The following is a 24,785-nucleotide window of genomic DNA, read 5'->3' on the forward strand; positions in this document are numbered from 1 at the left end:
ATCTTTGATTGTTGCAGTGTTCATGTCGTGTAATGTGTAAATTATACTAAATTTAGACCTATATTAATTTAGTAAAAAAATCATTCGGGTTGTCTAGTTGTAAAATGAATTTCTTGATTTCTTTTCTAAATAACTGACGTGACGTTATTTTCCTTGTTGTTACTGGAAGTGAATTGAATATTTTTATAGCTATGTATTTGAAGTGTCGTCTGGAATGTTCTAATCTTGGTTTTGGGAGGTTAATGTCATGTGAATTCCTGAGGTTTATTCTTTCTCTCATCTGTTGAATATCGAAATTATTTTCAGCTAAATCCAGCAATGCTTTGAATAGAAAAGAATGTCTCACTGATAATATTTATAGTTCTCTGAAGAGCATCATTGAACTATATTGTTTAGGTTTATTACAAATTATTTTTAATATATGTTTCAGACCAGTAATCACAGGTTTAATATGAACATTGTATGCACTCCCACAACATATTATTCCATAATTTATTCTAGAACCAATAATTGCATGGTATAATTGTAACAATACTTCTTTTGGACATAACTGTCTGAGGTAATAGAACTTCCTCATGTATACAAATAACTCATTTTTTATCTTCTGTACATGATCTGAACAAGTGAGCCTACTATCCAATATGAGGCCCAGATACTTAACTGTACTTGCTTGTTTTATTGTTTCACAGTTACACAATATATTATTCACCTGTTGCGCACAATCTAATTTATGGAAGTAAATACTAGTTAACTCCTGATCCGTGTTTTGAAGATTAAATTGTATTATATTAGATTTGTCTGTGTTGATAGTTAATTAATTTTCGCAAAACCACCACCTAAGGTGCTTAAGATCCATTTCTAATTTATTTTTAAGTTCTTGATTTGTTTTGGCCGAATAAAATATAACTGTATCGTCTGCAAAAGATGTAATCTTTCCCTGTAAGTCACCATCCGTCAAATCGTTAATAAAGACCAGGAATAAAGTACTTGATAACACTGATCCTTGAGGAATACCTATGGTAATGTCCCCGGGTTCACTCAACGTATCGTTAATTCTGACCCTTTGACTCCTATTAGATAGGTAGCATCTTAACCAATCATTAGCAATTCCTCTTACTCCTGATAAATCAAGTTTTTTTAGAAGCATGTTTTTATCAATAGCATCATATGCTTTAGATATATCAAGAAACAGAGCTGCACACTTATTATTAACACTAAAACTGTCATTTATTTTTGAAATGAGATTTTTAATTGCCGCTTCTCTACTTCTTCCTTCACGGAAACCATATTGGTTATCACTAAAAAAGTTATTATTTTTATAAAAGTTTTCAAGTCTAATCTTGAATATTTTTTCTAAAATCTTGGAAAAACCGGTAAAAGTGAAATTGGGCGGAACTGATCTATGTTTTTACAATTTGGCTTTTTAGGAATAGGTATAACTACGCTGTGTTTGAACATGCTTGGGAATTTTCCTTTGGCAATACTCAGGTTAATTAGATCGGTTAATTTGTTCAAATAATTCATGTAAGTTTTTTTAATCATGCTTGTGCTTATTCCATCTACACCTGGCGAAGATTTATTTTTCAATTTTCTTATTATACTTGCTACTTCCTCCGGATTTGTAGGGTGGAGAAAAATTTAATTTGTTGGAGATTTGTATGGAAACCTTATTTTTGATATTCTAGCAGACTCTTCCCTGGTTTGCAATGTGGTTTGTTCTAATTCATCATTCATTTTATTCACAACATTTAGAAAATAAGAATTAAACGAACTAGAAATTTTATTACTATCATGTATGCTATTTTCCTGCTCATCAACAATCAGTTTTAGTGGTTCTTTATTTTTTTTCAATCCTATTAACGCGTCAATTGTTTTCCACGTCTTTCTAATGTTTCCCTGGCTTTCTCTAAACAGTTTTGAATAATAATATTGTTTTCTTTCTCTCAGTTCATTACGTAAGTTATTTTTGAATGTATTGTATATTTGTTTTAAGTCGTCATTATTAGGTTGTTTGATTACATTCTTGTATAACTCATTTCTTAAGTTTATTTGCTTGATCAGATAACTATCTATCCATGGCGACCTATATTTCTGTGTCAAGTTATTTTTTAAAAGAAGATTTTCTTGTGAATCTTTGATAGCGCTTTTTAAAATGTCAATGAAGTTTTCCCATCCCTCATCAACTGATACTGCTGGTATTTCTCTATCCCAATCAATCGATGATAAAATATTATTCAACTTCCGGTAATTGATTAGACATATTTTTTTATAATTTGTATCTGCTTATTCGTTGTATCTCTTCAATCCTTCAACTTTAAGTATGATTGTACTGTGATCAGTTATATCTAAATGTAGTATTTCTGGAATTAGATTAATTTTATTCAGTTTTGTTCTATTTTTGCCGGATTTTAAGTAAATATGATCTATTAAAGAGTTGGAAAATCGGGACCTATGAGTGTAATCAGTATTGAGTGATTCAAATCCAAAACTATTCATTAGATATTTGTAATCGTCAATAATTCTGGTGTTCTGAAAAAGATCTATATTTATATCTCCCGTGAAAAAGAAAGGGACCTCATTGTTTTCGTTAATATTAAATATTTCTTCTAAGTACAAGGTTAATTCGTTAAGAAATATTTTGGGTGAGTTTGATTGCAACCTGTAAGCAGCCAACAACTGAAATTCAAAATTATTATATGAACAAGATATATGTACACAGTCCGCTGAAATAAAAACTATTGTCTTTGTTTTGAACGTTATCTCACTGCTTATATAAACCAAAGTTCCTCCTGCTCTGTAGTTATGATTAAAATTACCATATACGGAGTAGCCCTCTATATGATATAAGTCTATTTCATTCTCTAGTATCCATATTTCTGTCAAGACTATTATTAGCGGGTTGTTTTCTAATTTCCTCATTTGCACTAAGAATAAATCGAAATTACTTCGCAGACTGCGTATATTTTGATGAATAATTAGTGTTTCTTTGTTACTTATCTCTGATGACATTTTTATTTACGGTACTGACACTGTTATTTTCTTGGTTACCTGGCTGCTTTGATGCACTTCTCACGCTCAACTTTTTCACTTGTTCACTGTTCTTGAGTTCAATAACTGGTGTTCCGTCTTCTTTCCTAGCTAGAATCTTCCCTTCCTTGATCCATAGATATTTGATGTCGCCTCTTTTGAAGATCTCTCTCGCCATGGTGAAAATCCTTCTTCGCGTAGGTGCTAGACTTTCATTCACATAGACTGGATGGTCCGTTGTTTCTCCCATCTGCTTTGTAGAAAACTGCCTCGTAACTTTCCTTTTATTCAATAATACTTGTTTGTCTGTTCTACGAACGAACTTGACAACGATTGGTGGAGGTAGGTTTTCATTTCGTTGGTTAAGTCTGTGACAAATGTCGATTGCATCTGCTTTTATTTTGTGTCCTAATGCTTCGCTCATTCTACAAATGATTTCTGTTACATCTTCATCCTGTTTTTTTGGGTATACCATTTATTTCCAGCATGTTCGATCTTGAGTATTGTTCCATATCCTCGACGCGTTCCTTCAGTTCTGCATTTTCTTTCCTGAGGCTAGCTACTTCTGTTGAAAGCTTATCGATGTTGATGAGGCATGTGCTAATTTGCTTGTTTTGTTCATCAAACTTCTTATTTATGTCGTTAATCGCCTGATGACATGATTCAATTGATTTCCCAAGCTCCAACTCCATTTTCTTAATATTCTCCTTCATCGACGTCTGATTTCCTGCAATTACCTCAAGAACTCCTGCGAGTTCTTGGAGAGTCACGTCCTTGTTTCCTGTTGTTGATTCACTCACCATACTTTTACGAAGTGTAGAGGAACAGCTGCTACATCTCCAAATTTGTTTGTTTCTCTTTATGTAGTCCGCATCGTCCTTGGTCATTTTCACACATCCTATATGAAAATTCGCTTCACAGTCGACACATGAAATCAGCTCACCTGAATTCCGAACGGATTTAGAGCAAATAAAACAAGACATTTTTAAATCTTCAAATAAAATATTCACTACAGCACGGTTCACTAGCACGAAATATTTTGTTACGGAACGTTTAAACTTTGCACAGCTGACTCAGCTACCACTCCGATTCGACCGCTCTCGTCGAGCTCTCAATCATTACTAATGAAGAATTACATGAAGATTTAATCGATATAGTTTCATGAATTTATGTCTTATCTAGTTTGAAATGATTCGCCTAAGAAGCTTAAACTAAAAGAAATGATGCTGAAGAAATGTTCACTAGTGTAGAAGTTAGTGGGCATGACTCCACTTTTTTGCTAGAAGGATATCCTTCAAATATAAGGTAATCATTATGAATACGGAAAGAAGGAAATGCTTATACTTCAACCTTTTTACTCCACAAGGATAACCTTATACTCCTACCTTTTACTTGGAAGGATATCCTTTACTTTTATGAATACGGCCCATTGTTATATTTAGATACTTCAAGGAGAGATAAAACTGATGAAGCTAGGAAGGCATACCTATTTAGATATTAGAAGATCATATAAGCAGTTGATTAATGAAAAATAGAATAGAATAGAATGACTTGTTTATTTGTTGACGAGGCGAAGTTTGGACAATAATATCCACTCTACCACTTAACCACGTCGTTAGCAAGCAATACAATACAAAATATGCAGAGATAAAGAACAGAATTGGAACAAGAAATGACAATAAAATGTAATAAATATGAGAGATCAATATTGAATAATAAAAGTCTTAGAAAATAAGTGTTTTTCAATAAACTGAATCACTTCACTGCTGAAAGAAAAAGCAAAAAATTTGGTGTGGTGCACTCACACAACTTTCCTTGCCGTTATGAAAATTGATCAACTGACGCTAGTGTTCCCGCGCATCTCAAGTCTACTTTTCTAAGATCTGAGCCAGCTGGTGACAGGACAATAGCGCTGCAGACACACGAAGTCTGCTATCTCTTCATAGTGAATGATTTAATAGAATCAACAGTTTGCAATTGAATAATCTTATTTTCTCTAATTTCGAGCTTTTTCCAATTTTAGGTGAAAATAAATGCTACTGAACATTAATTGTAGAGATTTTTATGCTCAATCTTTTCCACTTGAATTTTTTTGTTTAAATTGTATCTGAAGCCTGATAATTGGGAATCTAAAATCAAACTTTGCATAGATGGTGCAGTGCTCCTGAAATTTTTACATATAAGAGACTTGTGGCAGTTGATAGAGCTTATCAATGACTTTTCTAGGTATGAATTTGACCGAAATCGTTGGAGCCGTTTTCGAGAAAATCGCGAAAAACCCCGTTTTTGAGCAAAATTTTCGCCATTTTAGCCGCTATCTTGAATTGCATTTGATCGAAATTGTTCGTGTCGGATCCTTATAGTGTAAGGACCTTAAGTTCCAAATTTCAAGTCATTCCGTTAATTGGGAGATGAGATATCGTGTACACAGACGCACATACACTCATACACACACACACACACACACACACACACATACACATACAGACCAATACCCAAAACCCACTTTTTTGGACTCAAGGGACCTTGAAACGTATAGAAATTTAGAAATTGGGGTACCTTAATTTTTTTCGGAAAGCAATACTTTCCTTACCTATGGTAATAGGGCAAGGAAAGTGAAAATAAATTAAAACAAAATAATAGACTAGCTACTGAAGAAAATTAATAAAGTAAGGATTGGAATCAAAGATGAATTTGTTGATTTCATGTATAGTGGATATGGATATGAGGGAAAAAACCTGTGTAGGCCTAACAATACCTATTCAATACGTGGGAAAGAGAATGAAGAAAAGTGGGGGAAAAAAATAGCAAATAAGAAGATTTTAAATAGGAAAATGTTGTGGTGTAACCAGAGAAGTGGCATGATTCCGGGATCTCATAGTGCTAATTTGTGCTAGGTTAACAAATTTACAAAAAAAATATAAGATGGCAGCTTGTTTTTTAGAACCTTATTTGTCAAAATTGTCACATGGAAATCTCTTGAAACACTCAACCTCAAGACTGAAGCTTGATCATAAAAAGAAGAAACATGGTCGAATCGCCTCAGGCCATACACAAATCTCAGACAATAGTTTTGAGCTCTTTGCAGCTTAGTGGCAAGATCCACACTTGAATCACAATATGCCACATCAGCATAAGAAAAGTGAGGGAAAATCAATGCTTTCACCAGCATGAGCTCCATATTCAGTGGGATACCGTCGCCAACACTCTTCAGAGTATCAACACTAGCAAAAACCTTCCAACAAACTGACTGCACCTGCTCATTCCACTTTAATGACCTATCAATGATGAGACCCAAATTACGCAAATTCCGTACTGTACGGAAGCTGGTGATGATCCACAATGACTTCAGGGATAGCAAAAACATCAAATTGTCGCCAAATCTGTGGATGACAAATCAATACTGATTTTGTCTTAGCCACATTCAGACACAATCCATGCCTCTACTTTGCTCAAATCGTTGATAAATCACGATAACAGAAGAGGACCTAAGATAGATCCTTGTGGTACTCCTCTAGTAATAGGTTTCCAGGCAGAAAAATCGTTATTGTATCGGATACATTGCTGTCTAGAGGCCAAGTAAGATTCAAACCAGGACACAGAATGATCAGAGAAGCCTATTTCCTTTAGTTTAAGCAGCAGTAGTGGATGATAAACACAATCAAAGGCTTTGGAGAGGTCAAACATAACTAATATGGTTGCCTTGGAATCATTCATAGCCGACGGATGGAGTCGGTGACGTGAACCAGAGCAGTAGTAGTGCTGTGATTTGAGCGGAAGCCAGATTGGAACCTATTTAAAATATTGTTAGAACTCAAATATTGATTGATTTGTTTCAGTGCCAAACGCTCCTGGCCCTTAGATAATGCGGAAAATATTGAGATTGGTCTAAAGTCAGAGGCAGATATGGGATGGGTCAAAGTCAGAGATGTGGGATGAGGAGATTTCTTAAGAGGTGTAATCAGAGAAGATTCCTATGGTCAAGGAAAAGAAGAAGTGATGAAAGATTGATTGTAAATATAGGTTATAACAGGAAGAGTAACGAACAATGTATCTTTGATAAAACGGATTGGTATGGAATCAGACCCAGTGGCATTAGAAGTGACACAACTGAGAACCTTCAACACCTGCAAATAATCAACTGGTGAAAAATTAAATTGATGTGCTGGAGGAGTACCTTGAAGTGTATTATTGAGTGCATCAGTATATTGAGCTGCAAAATCAACATCATCAGGAGGTGATACAAAGAAATAATTTAAATTATTCAAGTCAAAAGCAATAGGCTCATAAATTCTAGTTTTGTCAATACCCAACGATCTGACCATTCTACACCTTTCACGTGGTGTGTTTTGTTGCAGTAAGGTGTTATAAGTAAAGCGATTTCAAGAGTTCCGCAGCTCCTGTTTAACTTTGTTCCTTAACCTCCTGAAAAGGGTGAGATCGTTGGGATCAATAGATCTTCTAAACTTGCGTTTGGCTGCATCCCGCCTAGACATCAATTGACGAATTGCAGGAGTAAGCCATGGTGATGACTTTATCACTCTCCGAGTGATAACAGGAGCATGCTTATTAAATAGAGCCAAAATCAATTCATTAACCTCTCCACCATGTCGTCGACATGAATCGGATTTTAGATGCTACAAGGAAGATTTCGAGCATCAGAAATGAATTCCAACAGATTAATTCTATTAAGATCCCTATAATGCAATGTTCTAGCATCAGGTCTTGCAGACTGAAGAGAAAGCACAGAAAAAATCAAGTCGTGTGAAGAGAGTCCTGAGGCTGGTAACTGATATGATGAACTACAAAAGACTCATCTTTAACTATTATCAAATCAAGAGTTGTGAGTGATGAATTGGTGTGATGAGTGGGATCAAGCGGTAATATACTAAGATTACATGACATGAAAATATTTGTGAGCTGTGAATATTCGAAAGTATCAGTTTTCTGTAGATCTGTTTTAAAATCTCCCATTATTACAACATGCTTGTATGATGGCAACAGGTTAATTGGAGCATTGTCGAATTCATTGATGATCCGGTTCTCGGTGGTCTATAACAAACACACAACAGCAATTTGGCGTTATTTATTTTGACTTCAATATAAAGATACTCTGGTTTTCTAGAATACTGGGATGGTGTAGAGGAAAGAACTATATATTGGAAATGTAATTTAAGGTAGCTGGCAACTCCTCCTCCCCTCTTGCCTGTTCGATCGTTCCGAATCAAATTGTATCCAGTTACCTTCACCTCAGAATCCAAAATATTATTCGGTGTCAGCCATGATTCGCTCACAAGGATTGCGTCAAAAAGAAGGGAAGAGAAAAGTTCACGAAAATCGCAGATATGTGCACACAGGGATTGAGCGTTCACATGTGAGACCTTGAAAAATCCGTCATAGCCAGAAACTGAATTTGACAGCAATTGATGAGTGGAGGGCGGGTCGCGCGCATCGCTATCGGCCAGCGCACCACAAGGCGGCGGCGACTAAGGCCAAGCAGACTCGGCCTGACTTATTGAAGCAAATATAAACAATTAACATTCACACAAAACACACTCATACTAGACAGAGAGGAGAGAGGAAGATAGCAAAATTAAAAAGGAAGATAGCATGATAAAACACTTTGGTAGATATGATCAGGTATTTAGAAAAAATGATGGTAGATGAGATATTGAAAAATTATGATAGTTAAAAGGCATAATTAAGTTTTTGAATTCAGAAATCTATAAGCAGAAAAAATAGAGACTGAATATGTTTGAGGTGCAGGGATGAGAAAGAGAAAATAGTAAATCTGTATATATTATAGTTCAATAGATTCACAGTTGAAAGTTTGTGTTTATAACTGAAGAGATTGAGAATGTTTTTGCACAATCACAAAGTAGACGAGATAACTTCAGTCCAGCTTGCGAGAAGCAGGAGTAGCATATCCTCTGACGCCATCCTTGTTCACCCAATGGATCACACAATCAGATGTCCACACATGTCGAGGTCCAAATAACTCGATCGCTCTTTTAAGTAGATCCATTCGTTTCCTTGTAAGATCTTCTTTTACCTCAAATGATGTCCCTTCTAAGAGTTTTTTACTACCTCTTGAATTGAGCTTTCAACATATAGCAGCTATCTTGGGCAACAAACTGTCACTTTCAAAATATGAATTCACTGATTGTTCTATCATTTTTATAATTTTTGGACTGATAGCACCTGAATGATCTGAGACGTTAGAAGACAGAGAAGAGGAAGAAGCCGACCTTGTTTCCTCTTCCCGCTCCCCTGGCCAGCCTTATCTCGTTGAGCCTTTCCGGATCTCGTATTTGTAGGCGAAAACATATCACTTTAAACTGTTATTATAACTTACGTTGTATGTGATTGACTGCAACGGAGATAACGGTAAATTGAAGAGCACCACTAAAATTAACCAACTGCCAAGTTTCACTGGAAAATTCAACGAAAATACCACAAAAATGTCTGAAAATTTGCAGAGCACAAGCAGCGTGACTTTCACTCTTCGCTCATCTTATCTCATTTCTGAGCTAAGAAAACACATAACATTTCTAAAATTGAGTCTAAGAGTAATAAGTGCAAAGCCGCATGGAAAATAATAAAATCTGTTCAGGAAGAGGCTCGTTCACAATGAATTCACCAATCAAATGAATAACTTTTTCTTGGACGCAGTAATGGATGTTTATGATAAGATTGATCGGCCCAATTTAACGGCACATAATTTATTGGAGCAAAACTTTAATTTTCCTCTTAACCAGGATAAGCCAAAATTCTCATTCCACGAAGTCTCCACACGTGAAGTGCTTGATATAGTGCTTAGGAGCTTAGTTTCAAAGCTTCAATCATCCAGTGGTGATATTTACGGCTTTTCAAGTAATCTATTAGAGAAAATTATTCAAAATATTTTAAAGCCATTTACATGTTGTATAAATAGATGCCTGAGAGATGCAGTTTTTCCTGAAAAGCTAAAAGGTTCCAGAATATTGTACCTGTTTATAAGAAGGGGCCTAAAGATACTCCAGGTAGCTATCGTCCCATCTCATTGGTGCCATGTTTTTCAAAAGTTCTTGAGTCCATAATGCATAGGCAGTTATATGAATATCTTCAAAACGGATTTGTTAAGGGTAGGTCAACTACCGGAGCCATGGATGCTCTTATCAAGAATATTCTAAGCGCTTTTGAAGATTTAAAGAGTGACTGAAGACTCAGGTGACCTGAGCAAAGCTTTTGATTGTGTTGTTCACTCTCTCTTACTGGATAAATTAAAATTTTATGGCGGTTGTGGAGCAGATCTTAGCTTATTTAAAACTTATCTTGTGGGACGTAAACAAGTGGTGTGTATTGGAGATAAGAGATCTGATGTAGCATGTCATGTGTAAAATTCGGTGTCCCAAAGGGATCAGTTCTCGGACCATTGCTTTTTATTCATGATAAATGATCTTCCTGCTGTTCTAAATTGCCGTTCAATACTCTATGCTGATGACAACATTTCTCAATAAATGTACTGACCTTCAAAATCTTAAAAATCTAACTGAGTCCACTCTGATGCAAGCAGCATCAGGCAGTAGTTTAAGGCTAACTGCTTCATGCTCAACGAGAATAAAACACAGACTATGCACTTCACCCTTAGAGGTGGCTTAGATTGTGTGGATGCAATAAGCGATGTAAAATTTCTGGGGATATTCATTGACAGATAATTGACTTGGGAAGCTCATATTAATTTATATCAAGAAAGCTTTCAAGAGTGATTTATCTGATCAGACAACTGAAAACCCATGTTCCAGATAATTATTTGAGATCAACATATTTTGCCTTTTTTCATAGTATTGCGACATATGGCATACTACTGTGGGGAAATAGTAGTCATAAAGAAAATATTTTATTATTGCAAAAGAAGGTGGTCAGGGTTTTAACTGATTCTCATAGACTAGCACATTGTAAGCCATTAGAATAATGACAATAGAGAATTTTTACATATATACAGTATTATTGCATGTTAACAAAAACTCATCCAATTTAAAATTAAGACATCAAACTCATAGCCATAACACAAGAAATTATCATAGGATTGATATTCCCTATCAGAGGTTATCCAAAACAGCCAAAAGTTACATTATACATTTGGTATAAAAATTTACAATAAATTACCCACAGATTTAATATTAGGGACAGAAAAAATGTAAGACGAGATTATTGAATTGGCTTGTGATATAAATCCTTTTTATAGTGTTGGAAAGTTCTTTGAGAGTGAAATAATTGTCGCTTAGAGTTAAGAGGTTTCTATTTGTATTTATGTATTGTTCATAAGGCTCAAGTTGTGCTGTAAGGAGTATGTTTTGTGCATTCAAATGAATTCTATTACTGTATTTGAAAAATCTAATTGACTTACAGTTTACTTACTGTATTATTTTTAAGTAATGTAATTACTCAGTAATGTAATTTTGTGTGTACAGTTGCTGTAAAACTTGATTTTTTCTTTTGTCGTACTCTATTCAATATTTGAATTTGCCTATTGTTCTAAGAATTTAACGGCAATAAAATCATATTTATTTATTTATCATCTTAGTGAAGCTGCTTTTCTGTACTCGAATAAATTTCGAATCACTGTATTTCTGAACTTTTCGAAGTATTTAAATTATTATTCAATATTATCTCACTATTTACTTGCTAAAATATGTTGCTATTATAATACCCTCCTCCTCAAACATGGAATATCCTCAGAGTAGGTTGTTCTTATGTTATGTCAAAGATTATAATATTTTGTAATATTAATGTCTTATTGTGCCTTTCAATACGTATTTTTTGATAAATAAATAATTGATCTATTGATAATTTTGAGTAGGCATTTATTAACTCTTGAGCTGATGCTCTAAATTGTAAATTAAGACAACAATCTTCTATCAGTGTTCCGCAAGGGTCTAATTAGAAACTTTACAAACTGAAAAATTGACCTACTAAAATCTTGAATAATTTAAAATAGGCCTATAATCATACTCGTTAAATTGAGAATCTATATCAGAACAGTAGTGGAGAAGTGATGATGCTTCATTCGTGAATTTCCAATCCCGTACCTGTGTATAAGCAAATTCTTTACTCTATTACATTATAGAAGATTAGAATTCGCTCTGTCAAATTTTATAGTTGTAGTACCTTCAATTACTTTTTCACCGAAAAAACACTTCTCTACTGATTTCCTTTACTAAATTCCAACAATAACTTTTCCTGCAACTATGTCAACATTTTTATCATATAAATACTGCTACAATTATAATAATACATTATGGTAATGTAATTGTGGCCCTACTCACCACAGCTGTTGCCGGGTCTACAATTCTCATGACCACCTGAGCCTGCAGCAATGCGTATGCCAACTGCGGATTCTGAAGTAACATGTTCCTGGCTTCGGTTGGATTGTTCTGTCGACAAAATTCCATTGATAACTAATTCAAGTTGAATAAAAGAAAAACAAGAATATCTGTAATATTTATGATTAGAAATGTTCATTTTTCTTGAAAGAAAATTTTTACGAGGGTTATTAAATAATTGTCATGCATGCCATCATGCGTGATATTCAAACTTATCGTGCCGATATTGGATCAAGTACTAGTTGATGGACAGATTGGTTTGGGTAGCATGTATGAAGAAACGCAGTCAACGGTCTGCTCGACATTATCCAGGGCGGTCTACCCGACACAGGCTAAATACATGGAAGTTTAAAGGCAAGTACAACTATCTTCAAACTTGAATGAAAAATCATAAGTTCAAAGTTTAATATTTCAAAGAATAATAATTCCTCTGATTTATTTTTCAAATCAGTCATATAGTTCCTGTTGAATACAGATTGGTCACATGGTGTAATCTGGCAAACCAGATAATTTACACTTCTGTCACCAAACATTGAAGTGTGATGACTGGTAAAAAAAACTATTACATCAAATGCCGATTATGAGTTGATTTTCCTCAAGGATAACTATAAACAGCATTAGTTTGCTGAAGAACAAGTACATTATTTCATAGAGTGAGTGCTATAGTTTTAGCATGGTCACTACAGTACTTCCCAAGTTGCAAGCTCAATAAAGTTTGAATATATACTAAGATAATTGACTAGAGAGAAAAATGAGGGAATAGGATGAAACGAAAATGGAAGCTTGCATCATCAGAGAAAAATAGCATTTTGTAAATGCATAGGTAGATTACCTGAACACAAATTTTCATCTGCTTCATGAGCTCGAACATCTGTTCAGGTGGTAAGGATGCGACTGCCTTGCTGATCGCTTCTGGAGCCTTTTCAGGCTCCACTGATTCTCCATACTGATTCTGAACAGGAGGACCCTGCATAAGACCTGCAAAATATGCAAATGGTTACTTCAGGACATCATTTCCAACTGTAGCTAAATATTGACATAACCTTGATTTTTCGACTAGGTACTTTGTTCTAATTGAGATAAGAGATTTTGAAATGTTCGACTGCTCTTTTTGTAACTCAGAAAGTTGATTGTTATATACGTCAATATAAAAGAATCTTGTTGAAAATTTTTGTTAATAGCCTAGTCCAGTTAAATGGTCATTTTTCAGGAAACAGCTTCGAAAGAATATTCTCGATAGTTTTATATGTATTTTGGGGTGCTGAATTTGAATCTGAAATTTTCTGACACGTAAGAGTGGCGAATCAGAGCGTCATAGCTTCAGCGGTGGATTCGCTCCTGAAAACCCTAAATTTTGGATACTTTTTTCAATATTCCCGTTGTATTTCGAAAACCTCGCGTTTTCCGAGAAAAGTCATTCTTTGAAAAAAATGAAGACTAAATAAGACTACCAATAAATAGAGTGACCGCGCAGGATTTTAAAACTTCTGGTGTTGGAGCTACAGGATTTTTTCAAATCCTGGAAACCTTCTAATCTACACAATTTGAAGTATTATAAAGTAATGATGAGAAATGACATATCATGTGGAAGTACAAAAATTAATGCTGAACAAGATTCCTCTGGAATTTTGAAATTTAGTATGAGAGGAGAGGGGGAATACTCGCAAAAATAGAAAACCATGTCCTACAGCCAAAATACAAATTTTCATAGTAGTATATTTCCAAGGCCATCCTAACCAAACACATCAATATTTTTGCTCATATTGTTACACAAGGGCTATTAGAATCACCCGTTAGATGCGCTTAATTTCATTATTTCCTAGTGGAGAGTCGCGCAAAGACACCTCTAAGATCAAAATGTTAAACACTCATAACTTTTGACACAATAATCGAATCTCCTCGTACTACAGCTCATTCTTCTCAGCTCGATAAGGCGGTTCAAAATCATGTATCATAAGTAAAGTTTGATAGAAGAATGGAAAAAATTCTCTAGTATACTCCAGTACTACCTCCGTAATCAAAGCCGTAGTGCATTCTGGTGACGTCAGTACAGGTAGGGCTCGTCGTACACCAATAAAAATTTGTTGATTTAAGCTGATCTATATCAGCTAGTGTTTTTATTGGTGTAGGAGCCCTACCTGTGCTGACGTTACCATCATCCACCTGTCATGCACTATGGCTTTGTTTACGGAGGTAGTACTCTAGCCCATATTTTCAAACACAAAAAATGACAAGTTTCCATGTTCAAAGCTGCGTATTTTGTAAAACACTACAGACAAAAAATTCAAAATGTAGTCAAGGTTGTAGAGAAATATCTCTTCTTGATACTCTCATGAACTCAATTCTTTCGGGTCTGTTTCTTGAAAATTACTATCTGACTGGAACCACTGAACTATAACGCTATTAAATCATTATGTAGCGTTTGAAAAAATTTACATATTTATAAATGATGATTTTTGTATTAAATTGAAAAATAAACTCTTGAATAAGTCAATAGAAAAGCTTTCATATGAAACAACATGATTTGATTAACTGTAAAAGTAAACAAGAATGAGAAGAGTGGCATTTGAGTAACTGGAAGAATAGACTTTAATATTGTTGATTATATCCAGCATTTAATCAAGAAATGAAAAAGAATATTATCAATCAGTTTTGAAATATTATTTTGAATTACGATACCAATTTAAATAAAAATTTAACATTAACTTACTGACAGCTACATAACAGCCCTATACATATCAATTTTATCAGGGAAATTAGATACTGGAGATTAAGCTGACTCAAAAAATTGGGAACACAACTCTATGTAGTTTACATAAAATGTACTATTTTCTTTTTCGAGAGTTACAAGAACTCAACTTATAGTAATATACTATTGTAAAAAATCAGCCTTAGCCTGAGGATGTTTTTAATTGAACATCATGCAGTTCTGCTTTAGTTCCAAAAATAAATTAAATAAATGAAATAAAACAAAAATTAGTGAAGTACTCACTCTGCATTTCAAGACGCGACTTTTCCGTGCAGGCATTGTCTACTCTCAGCATACGACCGCCAATCTCATATCCATTCAGATTTCTCATGGCACTGAGCGCTGTCTCTTGATCTTTATACTCACAGAATCCATAACCTTTGGGTTTTCCAGTTTCTCGATCATATACCAATCTGTAGAATATAAATTATATGAATAAGCAATAGAATAACAACCATTTGAAAAGTGATACCGAAGTAAAATAATAATACTCACTTGAAAGAAAGAACAGGTCCGACTTCATTGAAAATTTCTTTGAGTTTCTCTTCTGTTGCTTCATAAGGTATATTTCCCACTGAAAGTGAAAGAAAAAACATAATTTAATAATATTATTACTTTATTCGTGGATTACGTAGAACAGTACAATAAACAACAATACGGAGTTTTAAATGGTTAATCGACTATTACAAATCTAATATCTGATTAAATTTTACAGTTTATAGCAGGGTCTTAAGTCTTATGAGAGTTGAAGTTTACTACATCGATTCGACTGGGCCGAAGATGACTTTTAATCGTGTCATAGGCACATGCGCAAGGATACACAGAAACATAGTGAATTCGAAGCTCCAGAAGTTTACTTAATAACTAATTTCCAGTGTTGTATTTTCTTTCAAGTAAGTGCTTTAGTGTTTATGTAGGAGATGAGTTACATGTGAAGAACTTTAAAATTTCAGTAATCATAATTTAAACCACATTTAATGCTATAAACTGAACTATCTAATAATCTAACCACACTTTTCAACTCCATAATTATTGTCTACCGGCACAGACCTGTGTCTTGATCTTTCGTCAGCCGTTGTGACCTTGATACTACTTCGACAACAGCTACTGTTATCAGCGTTGTTTACGCGTTTCCTTGACGACGGCTATCCAAGCTTGGGTTGTAACTGCTCGACTCTCAGGAGAGAGCGGGTAATTGGGTGCTGGCAGCCTCTAGCCTAATTCTACCAAATTAGGTCGGCAGCCCATCCCCGAGTAGGACTGCCTTATCAATACAGATAGCGGCTTAACGCTGATAGCATTTATCATCTGTACAGTTTTTTCATACCGATTAGTTCACTCATCTCAGCATGGTTTTCCAATAATTATTATTATCATCGCTCACTGGTAGATAACAGCTGTCAATAAGATTGTTCTGTGTTTAATCCTTTGCCCCTTTATTGTCATTTTTTCTTGAAGGGGTGATATTGAGAAGTTTCAAGACACAAGCTATATGATGATGACACGAACAGGGCGAAATAAATTGAAAACGCAGATGGACAAAGATCTTAGCAGTCTTAAAGAAGGGTTGATTGAAGGGGTGATATTGAGAAGTTTCAAGACACAAGCTATATGATGATGACACGAACAGGGCGAAATAAATTGAAAACGCAGATGGACAAAGATCTTAGCAGTCTTAAAGAAGGGTTGATTGAAGAACAAGTCATAGATGTTGCAGTGAAAATTCATACTGTTCTTGAATACATCTCAAAAACGTACTCAGAGGATGCAGTAATTGATTTAATACCGGAAATTACCTCCCTTCTTAACAAATATGATGATTCGATTAAAGTGAACGACGATTTGAAGAAAATATTGGCTGACTCGGCAGCAGAAAACAAATCACTTCATGCAAAACTCTTTCAAGAAAAATTATCTTGATGACCCAATATGCAATGAAGAGAAGGTCAATGCTGAGATTGATGATCTCAAATACAAATTAAAATTATTGAAGGAGAATTCAGAACAGATGAAGGAGAATATTAGCTCGAGAGATGCTATTACAATTTTGCAATGCGACTCTCAACTTGCTACAGAAAAAATTGAAAAATTGCAGTCAGAACTAAATTCTATTAGAAAGTTAGAAGATTGCAAGTCTCCAAATTCGAGATCTGAGTTTGTCATGCCCAAGCGTACATCAAGACCTAGAACTAGTGCTTTCAGTTCATTTATAAAAACTGAAAATAGATTCTCTGTATTGTAGGAGTAAGAATCACAGTTCTTGCTGTCGGCTAGGAGAACTGATCCCAGGACTAGGCCTACTAGCTCAAGGTCTTTAAATGTACGATTCTTTGCGAGCAGCCAGGGTAGGAACGTATATAAGCACTTCAATGCTGGAAACCATCAGTTCTCTGCCAAGGTCAAGCCGGAAGCTAAATTCAGGGATGTGGCAAAGGAGTCGGGTGAGCTGAGCGACAACGATGTGAGCGTCTTCTTGGGGGGGGGGGACGATATCGCCTGCAATGAGAGGAAGGAGCTTCACTCTGCACTTCGCAGCAAGCTACACGATTTGCAAAATCGACGGGCAAAAAATGTGATTGTGTTCTCAGTGCCTCACAGGCATGACCTTCCAAAGTGGTCAATCAAGAAAGCTAATGAGGAAAATTTCAATCTATGTAAACACTTCAGAAATGTTTCATTTATTAATATTAGTGACATTGGTAGAAGACTTCACACCTCACAAGGTTTACATTTTTTGGACACTTGGGGAAAGAAATATGTCTGTAGTAAAATATGGAAGTAATAAATAGGGTAGCTGATGAGCAGAAATCCATTCCATTAGGGGCTTTTACAAATTATTTTTTTTTAGCCAGACACCCTAAGGCTGGTGGATAGTTGTAGTCAAGGTAATGATAGTTATTTTATGAATATATCATCTCCTCATCAAGGTCTGATTTCTAGTGAGGTGGAACATGTAAATATAGATGTATGTAGCTTGAATAACACCGACTTTGAGAAGGCAGGTATTGGATTTTTGTTCTTGAATGTACAAGGGCTGAATAATGAAAGTCCTGTTTCAGATTTTAAAAGTGGTTCAGGGGCTCCTATTCTGTCTGTTTCTATGTCTGACAGAACATTGGTTATGTAATGATGAAATAGAATACTATCACCCTGAGGGGTACTACTATTGCTCTTCTTATTTTTTGTACAACCAACCACATTAGAGGTGGCACTGCTATTTTTGTAGCAAATGGCATTGAAGCAAGAGCTTTGAATAGCTTTATTTCTGAATTCACCTAGAAGCATCGGCTATCATAGTTGATAGATTTAAGATTATAATAATCTGTATCCATCACTCGCCAGGCTATGATCCATATGTATTTCTGAGCGCTCTTGAGAGTCTTCGAACTCACCTATCTAAATGGGAGGGTTATATCATTGTAGCTGGAGGTGATTTCAACGCGGACTTTGATGTTACAACAACAAAGCCTACCGCGTTGGAGTTCCTCAACATCCTTCGACAGTATAACTGTTTTTGTCTCAGCTCGCAGCCGACCAGAGGTGATAGCTGCCTAGACAATGTTTTTGTAAATTGTCAACACTGTCAAGTTAAGTGTTCTATGGTTAAGGATTTTCCGTTTTCTGACCATGATGGATTGCTGTTGAGTCTGATACACCCAAAATATCATGTATAGTTTAGAGACGCTTCCGATAATTCAAGTGGAAAACTCATTTTACCAACTAAAAACGTTCCTCTTCTCATTGAAACTCTGAGAAACACTGACTGGAGCCTGCTGGCTCTCAATGATTCATTTGATGCCTCGACAATGTTTAATATTTTCTTTAATTCCTTGACCTGCATTCTTAATTGTTACTTGGTTTCAAAACAGTGCAATACTAGAAATAGAGTAGTTAGAACAAAAGGAAAGTGGTATACCCAAAATCTCTCGATTTTCTTTATAAGAGCACCGGTAGTGATGTAGTTAAAGCCCAGCTGCTAGCACTGAAGAAAGAGTATACAAGCGAATTGGCCAATGCCAAACTTCCTATAACAGTCAATTAATAAATAGTAGCAAAAATATGTAAAGCTGCTTGGGATCTAATTAAAAGTAGTTGTAACCTGTCGGGTGGAATAAATCCTATGATATCACCAAATTCTTTCAATATGTACTGTGTCCAATCTGTAGACAAAATAAAAAGTGACATTGTAAAGCCAAATAAGTCAGCAAAGAACTGTCTTCATAAAGCAAATAATAGGTCGAATGAATCTCTCAAGTGGAAAACTATTGTTGAAGAAGATGTCTTGAGAGCTGCAAAGCATTTGAGTAATTCATATAGTGACGATTATTACAACATGTCTAACAGTTTTATAAAATCAATAATAACTTTCATTGTATCTCCTCCCACTCTGTGTATTAATAGAATTCTGCTAGAGGGTATCTTTCCAGATATTCTTAAAATATCTAAGGTGTGCCCTATATTCAAAAAAGGAGATAAAGGTAAACCAGAGAGCTACCGACTAGTTTCCTTAGTACCAGTTATATCCAAGATCATAGAGATTCTGATTTACGAGCAAGTAAATGAATTTTTAGAACGAAAAAAGTATTATCTGGAGACCAGTGTGGCTTTAGAAAGGGTAAGGCAACAGTAGATGCAGTGGAGAGTCTAGTCTCTGATGTTATTCAGGCCTTTGAGAACAGGTGCTATACCCAGGTCACATTTTGTGACCTGAGTAAAGCATTTGACCATTCTGACTTGTTGGAAAAACTTGATTATTATGGTTTCAGAGGTGAATCACTTTCGCTATTTGGTTCATATTTGAAAGATAGGAAGCAGGAAGCAGGCAGTCTGTATTAAGGGTGAGTGGTCTGAACTTTTAAATTTAAATTATGGGGTACCTCAGGGTTCTTGGCCCTCTGCTGTTTCTGATAAGTATGAATGACTTACCTCACAATGTATTGAGTAAAACAGTTTTGTATGCTGACGACACAACGTTCTTGAATACCTCAGATAATTTTGCAGAACTCTCAAATCTTGTAAACATTTCATTGGCGGATGCAGAAGTATGGTTCAGGGCTAATGGTTATCTTTTAAATGAAAGGAAAACTGAAAATGTTATCTTTAGTTTGAGACCTTATGATAATGAACTCACTGAACACGATGTAGTTGATAATGTTGAATTCTTGGGTGTTCATGTTGATCATCAGCTGACATGGGGGAAACATATCGATTACTGATAACGAGGCTTTCAAGAGTGGTGTATCTCATGGGACGTCTGAAAAATTGTGTTACAACAAACTGTGTAAGAATGGCTTATTTTGCCTTTTTTCAGTCGGTTATCAAATACTGCTTACTTTTATGGGGTAACTCTGCTAGGGTTGACGAAAAATACTCAAGTTACAAAAAAGGTTGTAAGGATTATGAGCAGTGCTAAGTATTTGGATCATTGCAAGCCTATAATAAGCTATTTGACAGCATTTGTAAATACTCTTACAATCAAAAAGTATTTTTAAGAAAATTGGATGTTTAGCTGATTAAAAATCCTTTCTATAGTATTGAGGAGTTCTTTGAAAATACAAATGTAAACTTTTAAGTTTGAGTAAGAATGCCTGTAGGTGAAGTGAGGTAATTGGGATCTCGGGGCTATTGGAGTCACAGGTTTTTTTTTAATTTATTTTGGCTTGAAAAATTAAAAATTATATTGATTATTAAACTACTTTATTTTCTTCATCTATTGATACATTCAAAATTGATTTAAAAATTGTCAATCACATTGACTTTTTTTCGTTTTCTCTAAATTTCCACTCTGGGACAGAGTTGATCCATAATTTTACATTCATTCACAGGTTGAATACGAGCTTTATGAAATGTGACAGTGGAGTGCCATTCGATGTTTTTTCGGGCGTACAGTTCAAAAATGAAGTCGAAATTCATCTAGAAACGTTCAGAAAAGTGTTGCAGCCGTGATCCCAATTACCCCATGAAAACAGCATCATGGGGCATTTGGGATCACGGCTGTTGGGGTAATTGGAATCAGAGTGATCGATAGACAGATTATTATAAATTAATTTAATTTAATGATGATTATTATAATGTATATTAATGTTGGATTTTCCCTGATTGCAATCTGGTCATGACCATTAATTTTCACTAGAATTTATATCACTCATGAATCGTAGATGGGGCCAAATTCAAGGTTTCCTTTGCATCATACAATATACAATAGGCCAAAAAAGAGAGAAAACCCAGTGTATATAATGTAAATAGACCCTATGGACAATATTTTTTTCATAATTATCAATATAAATACAATATTATACTATCAAGAGGAAGAATCAACTTAATTTCAACACAGGTATGTAAATACAACACTTTTATACATTTGAACTATTTTCTTCATTTGCAAGATTTCTGAAGGTCATGTCATGAAATTTAAAAAAGTTCATAACTCAAAAAGTATTCAAGATAGAGATGAGATAGAATTTTTCGCGGAAAGGGAATTTAAAAAGCTATATTCCAATTGCCCCACTTCACTACTACTTTTCTAATTTATTATTTTATATTGTCATGTGCACAAATTTTAATCTGTAATGTCAAAGACCTTAAAGAGATATAGACCCACAATGCCTATGCCTTCCCAATGATAGCTCTTACTTGAAATTGAAGGCCGCCATTGGGGTATTTTAGCACGAGATATTATATATATACTAGCAGGAACCCGTGCTTCGCAAGGATCTATTTTCAAAATTGATAATCTGAAAACTTGACGTAATGAAATTTTGAAGAATTGAAAATAGGCCTATAATCATCCTTGGTTAATTAAGAATCTAGCCTATATATGCAAAATTTCAAGTTGATTAGTCCAGTAGTTCAGACGTGATGATGCGTCAAACATAATTTTCCTATCCCGTACATGTATAAGCCAACTCTTTATTTTATTATAGATATGGTTAACGACTGCAAGAGATAGGAGTGTGAAACAGAATAGTTGTGAAACTATGATAGCCCCAGAAGTTTCTCGAACACAATAGTAGGTACTACATGAACTTTTTGAAAGTGATTTAAAAAAAATGTTAAAACAACAGAACTGAAAGTTGTCAACCTTATCATTCTACCTCCATTTAGAGAGTTCGATTCTTGTTGGCAAGAAACATGTTATTCAACGCAGAAATCATTGTTAATTTACTAAACGATAGGATAAGTTGAATAGTTCCCCTTTCAGGGGGAGTTTTGACAACCCACAAAACTCATTTTTCATTTGAGGAAATATCGAAAAGGTGCATAGGATCTTATTTTTCGTTCAGCTTGCCAAAATATCCCTCATTTCAATATTTAAATTTTTGACTGACTCTACAGTGAGTCAATAATTCTATCAGGGCTCGAATAATTTTGAAATTGTAATAAAATAAAAATGGTTATAAATTAAAAATAAAATAAATAAAATAAAAACCTTTATTTAAAGATATGTTAACTGCATGCGTTTTTGTATTGCCGATACAGCATTGATAAAACTGTAGACGTTTATTTAGCAGTCTCGAAAAACTGTTCTAGCTGAAAAATTAATAATCCATACATTGGGCCTTCACATTGCATCAGGAAAATGAAGTTCAAAACTATGGTTTTCCTAAACATATGTTGTTGACATAATTTCTTTGATGCAGCTGTTTCACATTCGCCATATTATTATACAGAGTTTGTGAAAAAATATTGATTATCAAAACAATACTTTTATTATATTAATAATAATACTAAACATATTTATCAATTATCAGAACAATATTATTGAGGTTGAGTGGAATCAGGTAGAAAGCAATAACAGAACAGATGTTCTTTTTTGAATTTCTATCATATTATTTTGTTATTTCCAATGATTACAACATATGTTAGAATATCACATGTCAATAAATAAATTATTTCATTTCCATATGGCACTCTCCTTACCATGTTCATAACCTTACTTAATAGGATCCTTTTTCATCCTTTGAAACCCTTAGAGGCAATATATCTCAAAATCCGTTCTTAGTGCGCGTCTAGCATGTTTGAAGAATATTTGTGCAAAGTTTCAAGTCTGTAGGTCAATTAGTTTGAGCTGTAGTGTGATTTTACATCAAAATTTTCGAAAAATGCCCTCTCCTGGACCCCCCTGTGCTCCTGATCGAAATTTTTCTGCATAGATCTAATTTTTTTCCGTAGCTGAACAAAAAAGTTCCTCATGACTTTGCTGTGCAATGAGCGGTTAAAAAGTACACAATTTTGGGGGGGCCCTAGCTCCCTCAGGGGGGTAAATTTCTGGAAATCCTTTCTTAGTGGATGTTTTCAGGCTACCATAAACAATCGTGCAAAATTTCAAGTTTTTAGGCTCAGTAGTTTGGGCTGTGGTGTGATTTCAGTCTGTCGGGGCTTAGCCTTTTATAAGTATAGAGATATATATATATATATATATATATATTTGTAATATTATAGATCACAAAGGCATTGGTGGCATTGGTATGTAATAATCTTATGGGTTGCCCCCTCAATGGCGGATTTCAATTCCAAGTACGACACTAGCGCTGCATGTGAGTCTATGCATCTTTAAGGTCTTTGTGTAATGTTTTAGGCTAGCTGAGCTCTATGTTGCATTGACGTTGTCGATACATGCAATAATCAGGTGATTTCACCCGAGGATCACCACTATGCTGTTTGTGAATTTCCTCATTTTGGAAGGTGTTCATTTCAGATATTAGCAGTTTTAAACACTTTATCATGGAACTTACCTTTTCTAATTTATACTCATTCGAAAGCTTATGAAATGGAGAAGTTTTTGAAATATTGAAACCACTATAATCACTTGTAGAAAACTCGAGAAAAAACGATTTGAAATTCCACTTTGAATTTGAAGAATAGCATTTTTTCAAGTTTAAGCCCTCATAAAAAACTACTTAATATCTTACAACAAATAAAATTATATTAATCTTGTTTGAAATGTTTTTCTCTTTTCAACAATACCATTGAAATTGAAATTCGATCAGTAGTTTTCGAGTTATTGAGTAGGCTATTTAATGACAGGAAGTAGGCATATTATGAAAATATCGAAAAACCAATATATCTCGAAAACTAAGGTCGATAGGACCTTAAAAGTTTACTGAACCTTTTTTGTCAGAAATGTCAAGTAGAATCTATGGTCAACGGCAGTTACAACCTTGGTGGGACACCCTGTATAATAGATTTCCGAAAAACATCTGTTGACGCTATCATTCGTTACTAGAATGGGCATCTATCGCAAAAAATGTATATTGTACAGATTAACTGGGCAATTGAGATTATAGGACTTTAAAGAAGTTTGACTTTTGATACATCATTTTAAAGGTCTTTAAACGAGCTAAAACTTTTATAGGGAACATTTTTCTTGAAAAATGGAAGCATTACTTTTATTAGACAAAATTTGGCCAAAAAATTCCTGATTTTCTGGTTTTGTATGTGAATAACTCCCTGATATCTTGATTTAAAGCCGTGATATACTTGTTTCAAAAAATCATTAGTTTCAAACTTCGGGGGTCGGGGGCACTTTAGTTTATGGGCGGCGGAATCTAGCATTGAGACCTACATAGATCGATAGAGGAGATCAATACGAGATCAACCATGTAGCCTATTGTCGATTTCCAAGAATTAGCTGAAAAAACATG

At 34.7% G+C, this 24,785-nt stretch overlaps 1 protein-coding gene across 3 annotated transcripts in view; it reads right to left on the reverse strand.

The window, feature by feature from the left end:
* LOC111047184 (cleavage stimulation factor subunit 2) overlaps positions 1-24,785 on the reverse strand; it is a 61,043-nt gene that overhangs the window by 34,433 nt on the left and 1,825 nt on the right. For all 3 annotated transcript variants that reach the window (XM_039439532.1, XM_039439524.1, XM_039439518.1), the window contains exons 2-5: positions 15,637-15,715; positions 15,385-15,554; positions 13,225-13,370; positions 12,336-12,443 (exon numbers count right to left, since the gene is read on the reverse strand). In XM_039439532.1, coding sequence (XP_039295466.1) covers positions 12,336-12,443; positions 13,225-13,370; positions 15,385-15,554; positions 15,637-15,715 — 503 coding nt within the window. The remainder of the gene's footprint in view (positions 1-12,335; positions 12,444-13,224; positions 13,371-15,384; positions 15,555-15,636; positions 15,716-24,785) is intronic.

The sequence above is a fragment of the Nilaparvata lugens genome, chromosome 1 (assembly GCF_014356525.2).
Source record: "Nilaparvata lugens isolate BPH chromosome 1, ASM1435652v1, whole genome shotgun sequence".
Lineage (NCBI taxonomy): Eukaryota > Metazoa > Arthropoda > Insecta > Hemiptera > Delphacidae > Nilaparvata > Nilaparvata lugens.